General features: G+C 50.5%; 1 protein-coding gene across 22 annotated transcripts in view; it reads left to right on the forward strand.

Annotated features, from left to right (window-relative positions):
• The window catches only part of Shank2 (SH3 and multiple ankyrin repeat domains 2), a 445157-nt gene that overhangs the window by 307851 nt on the left and 118614 nt on the right, over window positions 1-18692 (forward strand). For 19 of the 22 annotated variants that reach the window (XR_005490582.2, XM_063274304.1, XM_063274282.1 and 16 more), the window contains 2 exon segments: window positions 3248-3330; window positions 4834-4958. Coding sequence is in view for 21 of the 22 variants with exons in the window: in XM_063274304.1 (XP_063130374.1) it covers window positions 3248-3330; window positions 4834-4958 (208 nt within the window). In the remaining variant the exon portion in view is untranslated. 22 annotated transcript variants of the gene reach the window in all.

The following is an 18692-nucleotide window of genomic DNA, read 5'->3' on the forward strand; positions in this document are numbered from 1 at the left end:
GCGGTAGAAGAGCTGAGTAATACAGTTGGTGCCTCTAAGCTCTTCACTGAAAATCATCCCGTGTGTTAGAGCTGACTGCCCACCAGGGGCTGCCCTGAGAGTACGGAGTCCTTCTGTTCCCCTGCTCCGCTCCCCACCCCATGATTGTGCCTATGGTTGTGATTCTTAGTCTAGAGAGCAAGACCTGAGGCTTAAGAGGTCAGGGTGACCTTGGGCTCAGCATCACACTTCTCTTTGAACTGTGCTCAGTGACACTCTGCCCACTATGAGCAGTCAGAAGGAGACAGCCAGTGTCCAGTCAGCACAGCTAGCCCTGAGGAGGTTCCTCTGACTGGTATGAGGAAGTGTCTGGATTCAGGCAGGTTCTGCTGGCTGATGGAATACATTCCAGAAATCCTTCAGAGCTTCTTCCCTGAGACGAGGCCAAAGGGGGTGCTTTTGCTCACCTGTGTCCAGGGGATGTTGCAAACATTATGTCTAAGACCCTCATGTTGGGGCACTAGCCCTTAGCCACTAAAGCACAGAGAGAGAGAAGGGGGGCTGGGATGAGCACCCAGGCCTCAGGGAGACCCCCTGTGGCTAAGAAGGGGCATAAAGAAGCCACTGAAGGAGCATTGGGGCCAAGACAGTTGGCTTTCCTTGTGAAAGTCGGAGAAGAAAGGAAAAAGGTGTCCAGAAAGGGACCTGAGTCTATATTCCAGATACTGAGGATGGGCACAAAAGTATAAAGATTGAAGGGTCTGCCCTAAGTTTATTTCCCCTGGTGTCTTGTGAAGTCCGAATCCACCACAAGTCCCTCCCTACTTTAGTTCTCCTTCCAACCATTACTGTGATTGCAGGTCCTGGCTGCCAGCCAGGGCCTCTCCAGTTACTGACCACACTTGAAAGGGGTTCCCTGGGGCCTTGTCACCAAACCACACTATCATAGGTATAATGGCATCCAACCACAGCAGCCCCAAGTGACTGTGGGCTGTCCTCACAACCTGTCGATATGGGGCACAATGGACCAAAGGGTCTGTCACTTTCTACAGGCCAGCCCAGTGACTCACCCATAGGCTCTCATCAACCCTGTGGGACCTGCTGGAGCAGGGGGCTTTGAGAACAGAGTAAAAAGGATCTCACACATCTGTGCCCAGGATCCAGGAGGCTGGCAGAATACGTCAGCAAACAGAGCAAGGTTTTAGGTGAGCTTCTCAGCCACCTTCTCAGAGTTCTGTGACTAGTCATCCTACTAAAGCACTGTGCTTGCAGTTGGTGTCACTGCCCAGCCTGTGTTGCCTCCCCCATAGCCAATTCCTGGAACACAGAGCATCCCTGGCGCATTATTAGCATGACCCGTGGTGGGTAACTGTTGGGTGACTTCTGTGACCTCAACACCATCAGTCTCGCTTGCCCAGTGGGAACCTTGAAAAGTCACCTCTCTGACCTCGCCTGCCACTAGGTGTGTCCAACCAGCAGATCACTGGCCACATGCACCCCAAGGTAGCTTTGGGGCCAATCCAAAATTTTATACCTACTCAAACATTGTAAGATTGTTTGGCCATATTTTTTTTTTACTTGTAATTTCATTGCGTGAACTTTTTAACTGGTCATGTCAACATAATGTCACAGTGACAAAAGGTTGGCCAGGCCTGCTAGACTGGTCAGAAGAGGCTGTCCTGCTCCTCCAGCTCTGGGGTGCCCTGTCCTAGTTGACTGCTATCTGCAGGCCAGACTCTGCCTAGGTCCTGTGCCTCCTGCAGACCCCAAGCCCTAGGGGACTGACTGATTGGGACTCTGGGACTTAAAGACCTGCTGACTGGGACTCTGGGACTTAAAGACTGACTGACTGGGACTCTGGGACTTAAAGACCTGCTCTTAGAGTCACTGCTCTTCACTTCCACCCCGCATTCTGTGTGTCTGGGGCTCGGCTACTACTGTTGTGATTTCTGTCCACCATATCCTGTGTCCTCCTGCTGGGACTCTAGAGAAGAAAGCCCTCTCCCTTCTTTCCCAGCCCTCAACCCCCAGACTTCCTGCCTTCTGACTTACTTCCGGGGGCGGGGGCAAGGGCTGCATCTGGGATGCAGACAGCTCTGTCTCCTGCCCCAGAGCAGCCACCAAAAAAGGCTGGCAAGGGCCAGAGTTGGCGGCTCTCAAGTCATTAGGCAGCATCTTCTTGTCCTGTGTCCCCTGCGCGCACCTCTAGGTGGACAGTCAGAGTTCTGTTAGTGTTGGTGACAGGCAGCTTTGGCCGGGGAACAGCTAAGTTGGGGCTTTTTAGTCTGTTTCCTTTAAAAATGGAAATGCCATACAAAGAGGTGAGCCCTGTGGACCTTGGTCTTGCTTGCAGTGGAGACGCTGCTGCCCTTGCTCTCCTCAGCAAGGCATCTTCCTCAGGAGGGGGCCGCTGTCCTCCTTGGCTCTGGTGGGACTGAAACAGCCTGAGCCCCTCACTCCCTCACCCCTCAGCATTGGCCTCCGTGGCCGGGAGAGACACAGAGCCGGCGGCTCCCCCTCCCGCCGGCCACCAGCCCAGCCTGCGGCTCCTCTGCTCTGCGCGGGATGACGCCCAGGCAGCCGCGCCGGTCGCACTGTGGGCTCATCAGATGACTGTGGGGGCTCCTGCTGCACACCACATTCCCTAGGACGGGGGAGAGGGAGGGAGGGGGCGCTGGCTGCAAAGCACAGGTCTCTGCATCCCCAGTGCCTGCTGCTGGCTCGTGCACAGAACAAACGGAGAGAACCTGATCTCCTCTTTAAGCCCCTTCAAGAAATAGCAAAGCAGCTGCCTTGGTTATTCCTCCGGCTGATTTCTTCTGCTTCCCTGGAAGATGCGTCTGGCCGAGACAGGCCTGGGGACCTCCTTCAACACGCTGCTGCCTCTGCCGCCGCCACCACCACCCGGGCCACTTACTTTCTTTGCTCTGGGCGGTGGCATCCTGGCCAGCCCTCGGGTCCCTTGAGCCGGGACCCCTGCTCCCCCAGCGGCCTGGGCAGTCCCTCCAGCATCCATGACTCCTTCCCCTGGCTGGCTCCCGCGCCCGCCGCCCCCCTCCACATCCCACTGTGCCCCGCTCGCCCATCCTGCTACCCCCCCACCCCCAGCTCCTCCTGCACCGAGCTGCTGCCCAGGCTCCTCCATGCTGCCTGGATCTGAGCTGGGTGATTAATTGGCTGTGATGATGAGCGTCCCCGGCGGTGGAGCAGCCACCGTGATGATGACCGGTTACAATAATGGTCGCTATCCCCGGAATTCTCTCTACAGTGACTGCATTATTGAGGACAAGACGGTGGTCCTGCAGAAGAAAGACAACGAGGGCTTTGGATTTGTGCTCCGAGGGGCAAAAGGTAAGTGTTCTGGGATCCCTTCCCATGGGGTGTGTGTGTGTGTGTGTGTGTGTGTGTGTGTGTGTGTGTGTGTGTTTCACACAGGCTTGTATAAAGAACCTTCCTCAGCTTGGATATAAGCATGAAACAAGCATTTTCCTGGGGGCACTTGGTTGCTAGACAACGATGCTCTTTAACATTCTGCCTTCCTCAGAAAACATCTAGGCTTCCTGCAGGCATGTTTTTAATTTTCCATCTACAGTACTGCTCCAAATGAGCTGCTCTCCCTCCCTCCCTCCCCCCACCTCTTTCTCCCAATCCTGGGGAGACCCTGCAGCTTGGCCTTCAGTTTAGTCACAGTGTGCTGACTCTCAAAGCTCCTGGTCTCTGATACCCAGAACGGCCCAGCCCAAGTTTGAGACACCCGGAAACCGACCTGTGCTGGGGATGGGTTTCAGTTCCAAGGGTGGCAGGTGTCTGCCAACTCACCTCTAAGGTGACTTTGCAAAGGCAAGGAGAAAAAAAGGTCCCCTCTACCATGCACTAAGCTGGTAGCACCACACACCCTGTGGCCTGGGAGTGGGAGGCTCTGGGACACAGCTCAAAGCAGAGCAGTGCCCCATGCCTGCCCCTAGTGTAGAGCTTCCCTTCCCAACTACAGCAAAATGGCATCAGCTTGCTCTAGAAGAGGCATCTGCCTGAGGCAGGTGGAGGTCAGCCATGTGGCAATTGTACCTGTGCAGGAGGCTGGCTAGCTTGCCCAGCTGCCACAGGCTCTGGCCGCCCACGGCAATCCATCCAAAAAGAGAAGAGCAGAGTCTTCTCCACCCCCAGGGTGCAGGTCCATGCCTGTGTGATGTGTCTTCCCCTCCCCCAACCTGGGCATCACACCTTCCCACCCGTCCACCCCCGGCCTCTCAGGAGGACTAAGAAAGTCCTTCAGCAGCCCCATGGGCCCCAGAAGCCCAGCCTTGCCTGCTGAGAGGCATGCTGGTCATGTGATGGCCATAGAAAGCCAGGTCCCCCCTGGAGAGAGTTCAGAGCAGATTCCAAATCAGCAGCCACCCACTGGGTCAACACTGCTCTCTGTCCCTGTTCCAAGTTGAATCCCCTGGGTTGCAAGTCTGTATAGCTGCGAAATTGGCAGGAGGTTTCAGTATGGTCTTTCCCTAGCTCTGTGTGGTAGGGGGAAGGAACTTTTCCATTTTTAGAACTGAAAATGTTTAGTCATTGATACTTTTAAAGAAAATGACAGACTTGTAGACATGTTCCGGTAGACCACTTTATTCCATGGTTTCGGCAGAGGCATGAGGGGGTGCTGGCATGCACCTGGCTTTGGGGCTTACATTAGGGCTGATGTGCATGTGAGTAAGGAGTCCCTCGTTGGGGCAAGCTAGCCAGGACCATTGCCTCCCAATTGGGAATGCAGTGACCCTCTTCCTCCCAGGGTCCCATGGGCAATTAGGGTGACCAACTTGGAAAACATCCCCCCGACTCAAACATAGTATTTCTTTGTCTTTCTAGCTGATACCCCCATTGAGGAATTCACACCCACGCCGGCATTTCCAGCCCTGCAGTACCTGGAGTCCGTGGATGAAGGAGGGGTGGCATGGCAAGCCGGACTAAGGACCGGGGACTTCTTGATTGAGGTAGGACACAGGTGTTTGTACCACGCTGCTTGGGGAGAGCGCCGACTCTCACAAGAAAGAAGACTGTGGTTTTGAGCACAACCATCTGGATGGTGGATGACTTAGGCCTCATGGCTTGTATTCTCTTAAGCGTCCCCTACCCTCTGAGGATGGGTCTCCTCTGTCCCTCATGTTTAGAGTGTTTTCGTAGTTCTTTGGGAGGAGAAAGCATACATGGAACTTGGCCACTGGTCTTCAAGAGGAAGATGGAGACATTGTCATGGCGCTGGAGCCACGTGCTGATCTGTGGATGGCTTAGCTCTGACTCTATAAATAGGAGGGGAGTCCTTGCCCACTCCTGTATCCTAAGGGGCAAGTCAACAAGTGTTTGTGTGGTATTGGCTAGCATGAGGTGTGTTGTGGGTGGCTAAGAGTTGTTTGGCCTGTTCAATGCATGGTTGATGGTCTTTAAGGGCCACAGAGCATGGGGCAGGGGTCTGGGAGGGGAGGGGTTGGAATAGGCCCAGAGAGGAGACTGTGATGTCCAGAAGCTTTAAAAGTTAATTTTCATTCAAACCCCAAAGAAAGTAATGCTTGATCATTTGAGGAGTCTTCTTGTGTGCAAATGTTGGTGTCTGTGAACGTCACCTGCGGTCGTATGTTGGTGCCAGTGAGGTAGTCGCACCGTGGTGCTTCAGGGCATCCTGCCTCTTTGCGGGTTTAGGTGTTACTTTGGATCTCACTCTGCAAGACAACTTGTTACTCTTCGGAAGCAGTGTGAATGAACGAGCATGCACAGGTTGGAAAGACGGCCTTTTTAATGATCTGACAGACCTAAAAGGGCCTGGTCGGGAGTTTATTGTTTCCCACTGTTCTCTCAGCGTCTTGCCTCAAGTTTGTCAGAAATCACACACAGGTGGAGATAATAAACAGGTGTATCTCGCCAGCCAATTAGGCGACCTCAGCACACACCCATTCAATAAAGGAGGACACCTTCGCCTGTCCTGTAAGATGCATATGAAACCTTTGCTCTGTGCTATACGTCAGCTGCCTGTGATAGTTTCCGTCTGTCCGTCATAGTTTTGTATCTCTCTGGAGTTTGTTCACGCTAGTGAGGGTGACAAAAATAGAGGGAGAAGAGATCACAACTGTTAGAGAGAGAGAGTGGCAGGTAAAAAGGAGTCACGTGTGGCTCTCATGCCATTGCTGAAAGACGCTTTAAACTACTCTTGACTGCCCAGAGCCTGGTCTGAGTAAGGCACAAGCTACTTCAGGTTTCTGTGGGTCAGAGCAGTTGGAATCTCTTCCAGAATGGAGAGGCTGGAGCCGGCTGCACCTCCTTGAGTTCATGGGGTTTGTAACCTCCTGGAACTGCAGACTGGGTTGAATCATCTTCTGTAGGATGCGGTTGTGACGCAAACCCTCTTCCTGTGTATGAGAGACACTAGAGACAGAGGGGGCGTGGCCTGGGGCTGGGACTCTGAGTGGTGTGTGGGTGGCCTTGTGATGGCAGAGAAGGGGGCTCCAGGAGGTTGAGATGGGTTTCAATAATAAATGAGGGCTGCAGAGGGCTGCACACCCCCTGACGTTCAGCTCATCTGAGTGTTTCCATGATAAACTAGTCAATAAAAGAACCCTGGGCCTCTGAGGTGGAAGTGCCTTGGGGCGGCTTTTTTTCCTGGGGATGTCCTGCGTACCACCCCACACTTTTCTGTCCTTGTAGCCCTTTCTTTGGCTTTTTAAAAAAAAAAACCTTGGCTATCCTAAGCCGCCTTTGGGGAACAGCCTTTTTGTTCCAGTGGCCTCTGATTTCCAGGATTCTGGGCTAGTCTGGCTTGGCCCCCAAGGCCTGTTAGGGCAGTGTTGTTCTGTGCTTTTGTGCATGGCCTGTGGAAGGACTTAGCACATCAGAGCCATAGTCCCAAAAGCTGATTGTCACATTCGTACACTGATGACCGGGGCTGTAGGGTGCAGACCCCTGACTCCCCCTCTTCTACTTCCTAGGCTGCCCGAGGTGGAACTCAGAACTTCTCTATGCTAGTGCTTGGATTTAAGTCCGTACCTCCCTCTGAGTTGTTTCCTTAGCTGCCAGCTTTTGCCTTTTGCCATCAGGATATTAAAATCATTTATAAGCCCTTACACAGGCATGCGCTTCCCAGGGGACACCCGCTCTGTATTTTCAGTGAACGATTTCCCATCTTAGAGCGATTGTTTTTAAAAAGCTTTATGTGTTCCCTTATGAATCTGTGTGGGGTGAAGCTGTCCCCTACAGCACTCCATGACGCATGCGTACCTATGGGCGATGCTACCTCAAGTGCCAGCGTGTGGTCCTCATCCCCGGGCCCCTTGGCAACCCTTTTCTCTGCTGCCTGAAAGAAAACCTCCAAAGTATGTCAGACTTCATAGTTGCTCTCTAAAACTCCATGCTGTGGTTTGAACCTCAGGACCGAGGGGCCACTTTAGAAGTTGGGCGTTGACTTTTAACATCTCAAGTGTCTGCAAAGTTCCATCCCTCTTTCTTTCACTCGGTCAGATTGCCCTGACATTGTCATCTTGCCTGGTGCTGGAGCCCGTAATGAGGAGCTTCCTGTTGTACAGGATTTTCTCTAGTCTACCATCTAGAATTTCTTTCTCTCCTGATAAAGTGTTAGGGAGTGCTTTTTCTGTTGTTTTGTTCTTCCCTTGGTGACTACTACACTCCCAAAACAGTCCTAAGATTTGAGTAAAGCCCTGTCCACCTTTTAAGCCTTTTAATACTTACTTTGTCTTTGTGTGTGCAAGTACGCACATGTATGTGTATGTGTGCGTACATGTGTGCCTGTGCATGTGCATGTGTATGTGGACACCAAGTAGGGTCCAGTAATCAAACTCAGGTTCTGAGGTTTGGTGATAGTTGCTCTTATCTATTCAGCCTTCTTGCCAGCCCCTTTGATAAACTATCTTGAAGTCAGGGATGACAAAAACAAAAAGCCCCATGGGTCAGCATGAGAATTCAGCTCTGAGTGAGGGGGTATGTGTGTGCACCCCATGTTTGAGGGTATTTGACTAGTCACTCTGATGTCCACACGCTCATCCATCACTGGTCAGAGCAGTGTGGCTACACGTCCCCAGTGTACCAAGGTTGGAACATACTCTTGTTCCATGTAGAAAGTGGCCCCATGCTGATGGAGAATCCATTCAGCTCCTCTGAGACTTGAGAGCAGCTTTCCATGCTCACACTACACAGTAAAGGCTTTGTCCATGGTTGTTAGACTAAATCGCTTAGGGAATCGTGACAAGGGGAAACATCTGGGCGTGCTTAGTATAGGCAGTGGGTTGGTTTTGTTTCTGCTTTAAAGCATTTTCTGTCCATGATGGTAGAGTTGTAGAAACAGAACCCTGTGCTCGAACACTGGTGACTGTGTCTCTGTGTTTTCCTCATCAAGAGACTTGACAACTGGCCCAGTAACAATGGCTAGGAAGGCCATCAGAGGACATGGAGTGACTAAGAAAGTGCTCTCTCTGTGCAGCTTGGGTGAGAGGTTGGGGATTCCAATAGCCACAGAAGTCGTAGAAAGATGTACATGGCTGGCACAGGAAAAGGAGAGGAGAGCTGCCATTGTGGTGTTCTATAGGCTCGTAGGCTCATGCTCTGAGACTTGGCTGGCACTGCTGTCACCAAAAATGCCTGTTAACAATGCAAGACCTGGTCCCAGACCCTGCCTGATAGGTTACAAGTGGGAATTTAGGCACAGTGCTTTGACAGAACTGAGGCAAGAGACTAGGGAGATGAGTCTCTCAGGAGAGTGCCGCACAAACTTGTGGGCCTGAGTTCAGATCCCCAACACCTATTTTTTACAAAATGGGGTGCAGAGGCATGCATCTAATTGCAGTACTGGGGAGTTGAAGACAAGAGGATCCCAGGGCTCAGTGGCCAGAACTGGAATATCCCATGCCTTATTAGTAGCCCTTAAATCAACTCACTAGAAAACACACAGTAAGCAAAACAGCATCTGGTGTATGCACCACTGAAGGCTCATGTCCGACTGTCATTAATGTGAACCAGTCAGTCAGCCAGTTAGTCAGTCAGTCAGTCAGTCAGTCAGTCATTTCTCTCTCTGATTTTCACAGAACTTTAAAAATGATCTCTAAAGTCATTATTTTGTTTTAGAAGAGGAAACTGAGGCACAGAGAACTTCGGTGACTTCCCACTTGGTCACACACTTGATTGTTAGACCTCGGCTCTGCCCAGACTGCCTAACTGGATGCTCTCCACTTCCTACAGCTCAGACCCACAGCCTTCCCCCAACCTGTGCATGACACAGGAATTGAGGCAAAGGGCGTGTGTTTCTTTTTTTCTTTTCAAATTAGCAACCATTGTTCAGAACCACCATACCTGTTGCTGGTGACGACATATTTGCGCTGTTAGAGCAAAACACAAAACACAGAGTGCCAGGAATTCTGGGGAGGTCAACAGGACAGCATGTTACAGGAAACAGAGCCGAGTGGGTAATTTCACATCTAAGATTCTATCCTCAGGGAAGTGCGTCGAAAGCAAGCAGCATTCACAGCACACAAATAAAATAATAAGAGAATGAGAAGGAGGGATAGCCAACATCTGCTATGGCTCCATAAGGGAGCCTTTCACAAAGCCCTACAAGGACTCCTCCATGCCCGTGAGGTATAATGCAGTTCTATTTAGTGAGTAAGGCAGAATCAAAATTATCTACATCTACAGGCAGGGAGGAAAGCCTTGCCCCACCCCCACCCGGGGGGGATGGAAGAGCCCCCTCCACTTGCTTCAGACCTTACTGTTTCTCAGCTTTTCTACAGTGCTTGTGTGTGTGTGTGTGTGTGTGTGTGTGTGTGTGTGTGTTTTCATTAATTTTACAAATAGAACATTCCTTCGAAGGTTACAGAGCACTGTGGAATGGTGTCCTGGCCTCCTGGGCCAAGGTGGCGTGCATCCAGAAAAGGGTTTTCTGGTGTTCGTAATTGTCCCGGGCCTTCCCTCACCCGCCAGCCCGTGCTGGGCTGTAAAAAAATTCCTATGGTTTCTGTGATTGTTGTCTTAGCCCTGAAGTGGCCGATCTCATTTTTTGTGTTAATTTCCCTAAATAGGTTTTTCTTTGCAATTAAAGCAGGCGGCAATATCCTTCATCCTCGAACAGCCACGCTGCAGATCGCTAATTACCTTTTCCTCATATTAAACACTTGCACCAGCGATGCCTGGAACCGTTTTTTATAATCTCGGTTTATATTAAAGTGAGGACGCTAAGAGGGATGTCCTGGGGTTCTCCTCGGAGACGGAGTATGTCATAAAAGCTTTCTTAGGTGAGTTCTTAAAGATGGACTTGTCTCACACACATCTGCATACACCATTGCTTCCAACCCAGCTGAGCTGGCATGGTAGCTACTGCTCCCTCCAAGACTGCATCCCCCAGCCTTACACCTCAGCAAGGCTTGTGGGAAAGGCAGACAAGGCCAGTCAGTCCTACTATTCTATTGAAAGCATTATTCATAAACATATGAGGAGAGTCACTGCCTCACTGGTAACGTGTGGTACTGAGAATTAAGTCACCTGAGATAAACTGTGTGTTACCATGGGCTCTCTGAAGAAGATTGGTGGTCAGAAGTTCTGAGCACAAAGCTAGCATTTGTCAGTATCTGTTGGTGAGTGTCTTGTCTCTCTGCCTCATTAACATGCTTCACTCAGAACAGAAGACTGGAGAACATTTGTCAAACAAATAATAAGTTATGATGATGGTGAGTAATTTTGCGTTGACAGTGATCCCTTCAGACGTGTACCATTATACACTGACAAACACAAGCCAGACTAGATGCCGCCATTCAATACAAGACCCTGTTAAAGCCTCCCCTGAGCCCCTGGCAGGCAAACTTGGCTTATACTTCTGCTCCCTGAGTACCCACCATCCTGCACAGTCCTGCCCTGGCACGGGCCTAGTTTTCACATACTCTTGGAGTTTCTGTTTGCCGTGCATATGCTAACATCTAGGGACAAATCCAAGGGTTGAGCAAAAAGCCTTTTTGTGGCTTCCTCAGTGCCAGATTCCCTCTGGTCTAGACAGCAGTTGCACCTCTCAGTTAATCTCTCTCTCTCTCTCTCTCTCTCTCTCTCTCTCTCTCTCTCCCTCCCTCCCTCCCTCCCTCCCTCCCTCCCTCTCTCTCTCTCTCTCTCTCTCTCTCTCTCTCTCTCTCTCTCTCTCTCTCTCTTATCTTTTGGGATATCACCAGAGACTATCACATGCCCATTGGTTCTAGCCTCTGACTCCTCCTAAATCTTTATATCTTATTCAAATAATGCCCGTGGGTATTCAGTTCAGTATGACGAGCCGGGCACCAGCAGACATTACCAGGGCTGGGGCTGAATTCCTAGCCTGGTGTCGTGTTTATACTTGGATTGCCAGCTTTGGTTCCCATCAAAGATGAGCAGTGGCTGTCTCAGTCCCCCTCTTGAGTGTGGAGTGTATCTGTTCCCATAGACCTGTAACTCCTGGCCAAGCCATTGTGGTCTGCTTGCAGAGGATCACAGCACTAGAACTCTTTGCCATTCTAGGACCACAACCATGAGAGTGGTCCTACCATCCCCAGAGCTGTTGACGTTGGGTTCTTTACTCTTGAGGGTTTAAAGTGGCTGTTTCTATTAGGAGAGACCATGGTCATCCGGGAAGCCAGATTCTGTTTCTCCAAACATCTCTGGACTCAGAAAACTGATAGCCTCACCTTCCATATTGACCCAAAACAGGTGTTTTCTGGTTCAAAAGTAGCAAAGAGATTCTGCCGAAAAGGTGTATGCAGGCTGCTCTGAAAGCTTGGCTCTTTCATTGTGGGGTTCTAATTTGAAGCATCAGTGATTTCAATTTCAAGCTAAAAAAAGATCCCGAATCACTTCAGGGGACCATGGCTGCTGTGCTCAGACTCTGTGGGATTGGCAGATGGCAGTGCAGTGGGTTGGAGAGAGAGAGAGAGGAACCATGGTCAAGGGCACAGGTTGTTCAGCTAACCCAGGTCTGAGTCCAGGCTCTGCCTCCTCTTAGCTGTGTGAACCTGGGCACATCACTCACTTCAAGTCTCTCAGTTTCTTATCTGTAAATAAAGACACACGTGGAACTGACAGCACAGCTCCGGACACCATGGATGCTCAACAGATGTTGGGGGGAAATGACATCTGAAAACCCAATTCATTGATTCATTTCTGCAGCTGATGAGTGGGTCCCCGGGAGGCACTTGGCCGGAGGAAAAACAAGAATTAGCCACAGCTTCTTGGGAGCTCACAGTCTAGAGGGGAAACCAAAAAAAAGTATGTACCAAGGGAAAAGACAACAGTATTGACACAGGCTTCGGTGGATAAGAAAGGTCTCCACAGTTGGTGTGGAGGAGGGAAGAGCTTAGAGGGTCAGTAACATTCAGGGTGAATGTGGGCAGTAGACAGACATAATGGTGCTGACAATGGCCGAGGCTGGTGCATTAAGGCCTTGGATGGTCGTTTGAGCAGGTGCAGCTGTGTGTGGCTTGTCAGTGTGCAAGGGAGACAGAAGGAGGTTTAGGCAGATGGTAACAAACCAAGGCTTCCAAGAGGAAGCACTGTCCGTGGTCCCGAGAAACCGCTCTGTGGGGTTTCCTCTGTCCGTGGTGCTGAAATTGGTTCTATAGTTCAGAAATTCCCAACTCTCCTTTCCTGTATCTTCCATCGTATCCCCTCCCCTCCCTGTGTCCTTGGCCTGTCTAATCTTGGAAGATCATTACTTTGAGACAAGACTCATCTGCTTGGTAGAGAATTCTCTTTCATGAGGGTGTATAGAGGATCTGGTGTGGCAGAGCATCTGTGGTATCCTGTGCTGCTTTGTCCCCCGCCTTCGCCTTGTTGCTAAGGTCTCAGGTCACGTGCCAAACTCCCAAACAGGCCTTTCCAGGGCCATCTGGCTGCCCCTGACTCTTATGCTCAAGCTGCATGCTTCTGTCACTGTCAGAATCATCTCCGGTGTTGAATGGTTGACTTACCATCCATTTCCCCTGTACAGTGTCTCTCCCGATGGGTCATACACACTGTCAACACAGCACCTGTCACATAGCAGAGGTCTTAAAGTGTGAATCTGGTGATGGCCATCCCTGGGAATCTTGCATTACCATCTTTCAGACAATAAAACTGAGTCTCAGAAAATTGCCTGCCTGGGACCTCATGGGAGGTTTGAGTCTTGGCAGCCTGTAAAGCATGTCTCTTTTTGTGTGTCTGGTCAGTGCCCTGGCTAAGTCCTGAGTCATGTGGTTGTATCTTATCTCCATCCATCTCTACCTAATGTAGCTTTACCCTGCACAGACTGTAAAGATGAGGTCCTAAAGAGGCAGATAAATATCTCCAGATTGGAAGTTTGGGTTACAGGGTCCTCTGATGGACCCATTGGTTAACCTTGGAAGGAGAACACAGAGACCTTTCTGCCTTCCAGCCACCCTACCAAACTTCCTGTCTCTCAGAGTGCCTGGCAGGAATCTTGTTAGCATTGATTTGTTTCTGTCTAAGGTGCCCTTTTGTGCTAGGGAGTTTTATGATCCAAGTGGTTAGGCTGGTAAATGAACTGAAGGAAGGGTGTGGGCCAAATGCCCCGTAGGACTCTAATTGATAGGGCTCGTCGGCCCTGGAAGTTAGTGTGTGTGCACATCAATGCTTGCAGAGCCGAGATGAGAAGGAAGAAGAGACAGAGGAGTGGAAGCCACTGTATCAGGCTGTGGGAGTCTGAGAATGGCCTCTGCAATTTAGTCCCACAGGGTCAACCACTCATTAGCAAATTCACTACTTCCTCCCAACTAGAATGCCCTGGGTTGGGCAAGATGAGAAAGGGAGGGGGCATAGGAACCTCCATCAGTATGATCAAGGCACCTAGGGCTAGTGTTTTGTACAAAAAAGAGTTATTACTAGTATGGGTGGTTGTTTTTGTTTGTCCATGTAAAGATCAGAAACTGCCTAGCCAGGCCAGGCACATACATCCCCCAAGGGAGAGTCTCCCTTATGTGACCTGTCATGGGGTGTGGTCTCTTTCATAAGTCATGAGCATCACAAGGGCAGAGGCTGACTCGTTCTGACTGCCCTGTGCTCAGTCCTAGGCAGTAGTCCTAGGGGATAGGATCAAAGCCAAAGGGAAAGGTAATTGGTCCTTGGGTTGACCAGAAGTCCATGCTCAGGTAGCCAGAACTAAGCTAACTAGGACTAAGTCCTGACTATGCAGGACTAACTAGGCCTGGCCATGGCAGTGCTGGGCAGACCAGTGCCTGCTGGATGCCTGGCTCCCAACACAGTAACTTGGGTTTTGGGTTTTCCTAGACATACATCCCCAACCTCATTCTGACTATTTCTGATATGGTCCTCACCATTGCTAACCCTCACCAGAATGCAACCCCCAATTCCCAAAGACACTGGAACATTGTGGAGTTAGCATAGGAGATAGCAGCCTCAGGTCACAGAGCTTCACAGTGGCAAGACTGGAGTTTGAACTGACCTGGTCCCCTTATCAGGCTCTACCCATTGCATACCCCAGTCTCTCTGCCCGTGTGGTTCAGCAGCTGAGATGTTAGTCCTGGTTACCGTTGTGATTCCCTGTCTCCTGAGGGACTGTTACCAGTTTCTCACCTGGTCCTACCATCTGTGCTGTGTCCACAGCTCCAGGGAGAAATGTCCTGTCCTAGAAGCTGCCCCTTGCCTTGGCCTACAGGGCCCCAAGGTTTCAGCCTCAGAAGAGGTAGCTTTTCACTCTGCCCTTCAACTACCTTGACTTGGTCCCTTGACTTTTTGCTGGTCCAATAATACAACTCTGCCTCTGGTTTTTTCCCCCCGTGTTCCTTCTCTCCTGCTGGGATACTCCTTTCTTTTTCTTACCCTTGTTCCCCTAAATTTCTCCTGCCCTCCTTCCTTAAATTGCATGAACTTCCCCCAGCCTCTTACCTCTTTGTCTCATCTCTGCTCTGTAACACATTGCATTCGCATGGCACATAGACTTAATGGTGGGTTATCTCTCACCAGAACCCGAGCCCATCAGAAGCTGATGGCTTCAGTCAGACAATGTCAGCCATGCAGGTCACACAGCAGACAGCCATGATCAGGACCTCAGGAGGCTCTCGGATCCTTTCCCGACAAAGAGATAGTTGTTTCTTCCCAGACTCACATGCCCCGAGAGTACCAAGAACCCCAGAGATCAACAAGCAGCAGTCCAGCCCTGTCTGGCAGTGTCTAGCTCTCCACACCACACCCATCACAACCTTGGAGTTTTCAGAGGATGTGTGTGCTGATCTCAAAAGTATTAGAGATTTTGTTAAAATTCCACCCCCACTCTGACTGGTAATCATCTTTCATTAACTCTTCTTCATCCTGACTTGAGTAAGTCGTGATCCACACACACAAGAAAGGAACCCATAGAGACAGGCAGGTGAAGGAGCTGTCTGGTAGCAATGCATGCTGTCAGTGGTATACAGACATCCTCATTTTGATGTAGCTTTTTCCTTGGGCTAAAACATACACTCCAGAGCTGGAGATCTCTCATTGCCCTTGCAGAGAACCTAGGCTCAGTTGTCAACACCTGATACCCCAAGTGGCTCACAACTGCCTCTCACACCAGCTCCAGAGGACCTAATGCTTCAGGCACCTGTCCTCACACACGCACAGAGCTCCGCCCATATGAACATGTAAATAGTTTTTTAATTGGAAAATGCATGCTGTGAACGTTATTTTATGCATTGTAAAAGTATACAACCCGGGGTTGGGGATTTAGCTCAGTGGTAGAGCGCTTGCCTAGGAAGCGCAAGGCCCTGGGTTCGGTCCCCAGCTCCGAAAAAAAGAACCAAAAAAAAAAGAGTATACAACCCAATGGCTTTTAATCTTTAAATCTTATTTGTTTATTTGTATTTATACACGGGGATGGGGCTTCTGTATCCCATCATACACGTGGAAGTCAGAAGGCAACTTTTGGGAGTTGCTTCTCTCTTCCCACCATATGGGTTTCGGGATTCAAACTCGAACCATTAGTCTTGGTAGCAAGTCCCTGTACCCAGTGGACCATCTTCCCAGCCCTCGGTGGCTTTCTTATTCACATACTACACTGCTATCACAACTTCAGACTGCAGCTCTGGGACATTATTATCGACCCAAAGGTGAATCCTGTTGCTATTGGTCATCACCCCTCACCTTCATGTCAGCCTTCAAAGTGACCACTTCCTGTTTCCTGCTTCTGGAGGCAGGGGGTGCCTACTCGAGACATTTCAGATAGAGGTTAAGGCAGTATGTAGCCTCAGGGTTGCTTAGTGTTATCAACTTGACAGAATCCAGAATGACCTGGGAGACAGGCCTCTGGGCAAGACTGTGAGAAGTTATCTTGATTGTGTTAGTTGATGTGGGTAGACCCATCTTACCTTGTTAGAAACACTGTTCTGGAATCCATACTGTTATGTTGCTGTTTGTGGTGTGAAATGTGAATGACACTTTTCACCTAGCTAGTGATGCTGTTTGGGGGAGGTCGTGTAGCCCTTCAAAGGTGGAAGCTCACTGGAAGAGGCAGGACTCCAGAAAAAGGATCTTGAGGGTTATTTCCTGGTCTCTCTTGTTGTCCCATCCCTGTGTCCTAGTCAACTGAGATGTAAGGCATCTCCTTCTGCGCACTCCGATACCCACAGAGTCACCAAGCTGTCCCCATCATGATGAACAGGAATCATCTCGAGTCTCGAGCCCAATAATTCGCCTCCCTAAAGTTGCTCCCACCGGGAATTTGACCACAGTGATGAGAAAAGTAATGAGCACATGTGTGCTGATGATCTGAAGAGAGGGCCTCCGGGAAGTCGTTAGGGTTAAGTGAGGGTGGTCCGTGACAGCCTTTGTGGCTTTATATGAAGAGCAAGAAAGACCTGAGCTGACACACTTGCCCTGCCTCACCACACTGTGACCCAGAACAGGCCCTCAACCAGATGTAAAGCAGATGCTGGCTCCATGTGGCTGGCATCCCCAGTCTCCAGAACCATGAGTCACATAAACCTCCATCCACTACGAATGTCTTGGGCCGAGGCATTTTGTTACAACATTTAAACATGTAACAAAGATGGCTTCTGAGAACATTTGTATTCTAGCTTTTGTCTGAGCTCTGGTTTTCAGTCTGTTCACACCCAGTGAGTGGAGTTGCTGGATCACATGGCCAGTCTGTGCAGAGCCTGACTCTCTGTCCACTTAGGAAATATCCACCATGGGCCTGCAGCGGTAACTGGAGAAGAAACAAAACCTGACCCACAGAGGCCAAGCTCAACCCACCACAGTCTCACCTGTCTCACAACACAACAGTGACCGCAAGAAAATTATTGACTGCAGGAACACAGCGTCACGTGAAATGTCCGTGTCTCCTGAGCACCCTCTATGCAGCAAGCAGCTTTCCTTGAATTTCACCATCACAAACTCACACGCTTGATTTAGTTAAAATGTTTGTCTTCTCCCTTTTCAATATCAAGAGACTGAGATCCCGAGGACACTCGCTTGCCCACCGGGCCACAGCATCCTGGGAGTACAGAATTCAGGCAGATAGTGTCTCAGAGCTTCACCTGGAATAGAGCTAGAAAAATAGTTCAGGACAAGGGGAGGTGTTGACTCAGCAGGTTGAGCATCCCTGCAAAGGGAGAGCAGGCAGGAGGGAGTCACCAGGGCTTCTAAGGATTCTTGTATCCTTCCACTCTGGGTCTGGCTGAGAGCACATCTGTGTCTGAGGGGTGGGTGCTTCTCTTGGCCCGTGAGGCTTGTTAGCTGCTGTTGAGTACAGTGATCCTCAAAGTCCTGGCTCATTCAACAAGTTAAGCTCCTCAGTCACGGTCCAGGATCAGCCAACATCCTTCTTGGCCCTAATGATAAAAGGGGCACATGTCTGAAATCCAAAAGGAGAGGATGAATCTCCATGTGGTACATGTAGAGCATGAAGGGGGTGCTGAAAGTGGTGCATCCATCCACACATCCATCCACCTCCCAGTTCCCTTCCGCCCTCCCATTCATCCACCCTTCCACCCACCCTCCCATCCATCTACCCATCCACCCACCCTCACATCCATCCACTCAACCTCACATCCATCCACCCACCCTCCCATCCATCCATCCACCCTCCCATTCATCCCCTCCCACCTATCCACCCATCCTCCTATCCATCCACCCTTCCACCCACCCCCCATTCATCCACCCTCTCACCCATCCTCCTATCCATTCACCCTTCCACCCACCCTCACATCCATCCACTCAACCTCACATACATCCACCCACCCTCCCATTCACCCACCCTCCCACCCATCCACCCACCCTCCCATCCACCCTCCCACCCATCCACCCACCCTCCCATCCACCCTCCCATCCATCCACCCTTCCACCCACCTTCCCACCCATCCTCCTATCCATTCACCCTTCCACCCACCCTCCCATCCATCCACCTATCCATTTATCCATTCACCCACCCTCCTATCCAGTCACCCATCCACCCATCCATCCACCATCGACCCACCCTCCCACCCATCTACTCACCCTCCCACCCATCCAGCCACCCTCCCATCCATTCACACATCTATCCATCCATCCAGTGTTGATCCAACCACCCACCCTCTCATTCATCTATCCATTCACCCATCTATTCATCATCCATCCTCACATACATACATATATACATGCACACATACATACATACATCATAATACATACATGCACCCATCTTCCTACCCATTTATCCACTCATTCATCCACCTGTCTTTTCATCTATC

The sequence above is a fragment of the Rattus norvegicus genome, chromosome 1, assembly GCF_036323735.1.
Source record: "Rattus norvegicus strain BN/NHsdMcwi chromosome 1, GRCr8, whole genome shotgun sequence".
Taxonomy (NCBI): domain Eukaryota; kingdom Metazoa; phylum Chordata; class Mammalia; order Rodentia; family Muridae; genus Rattus; species Rattus norvegicus.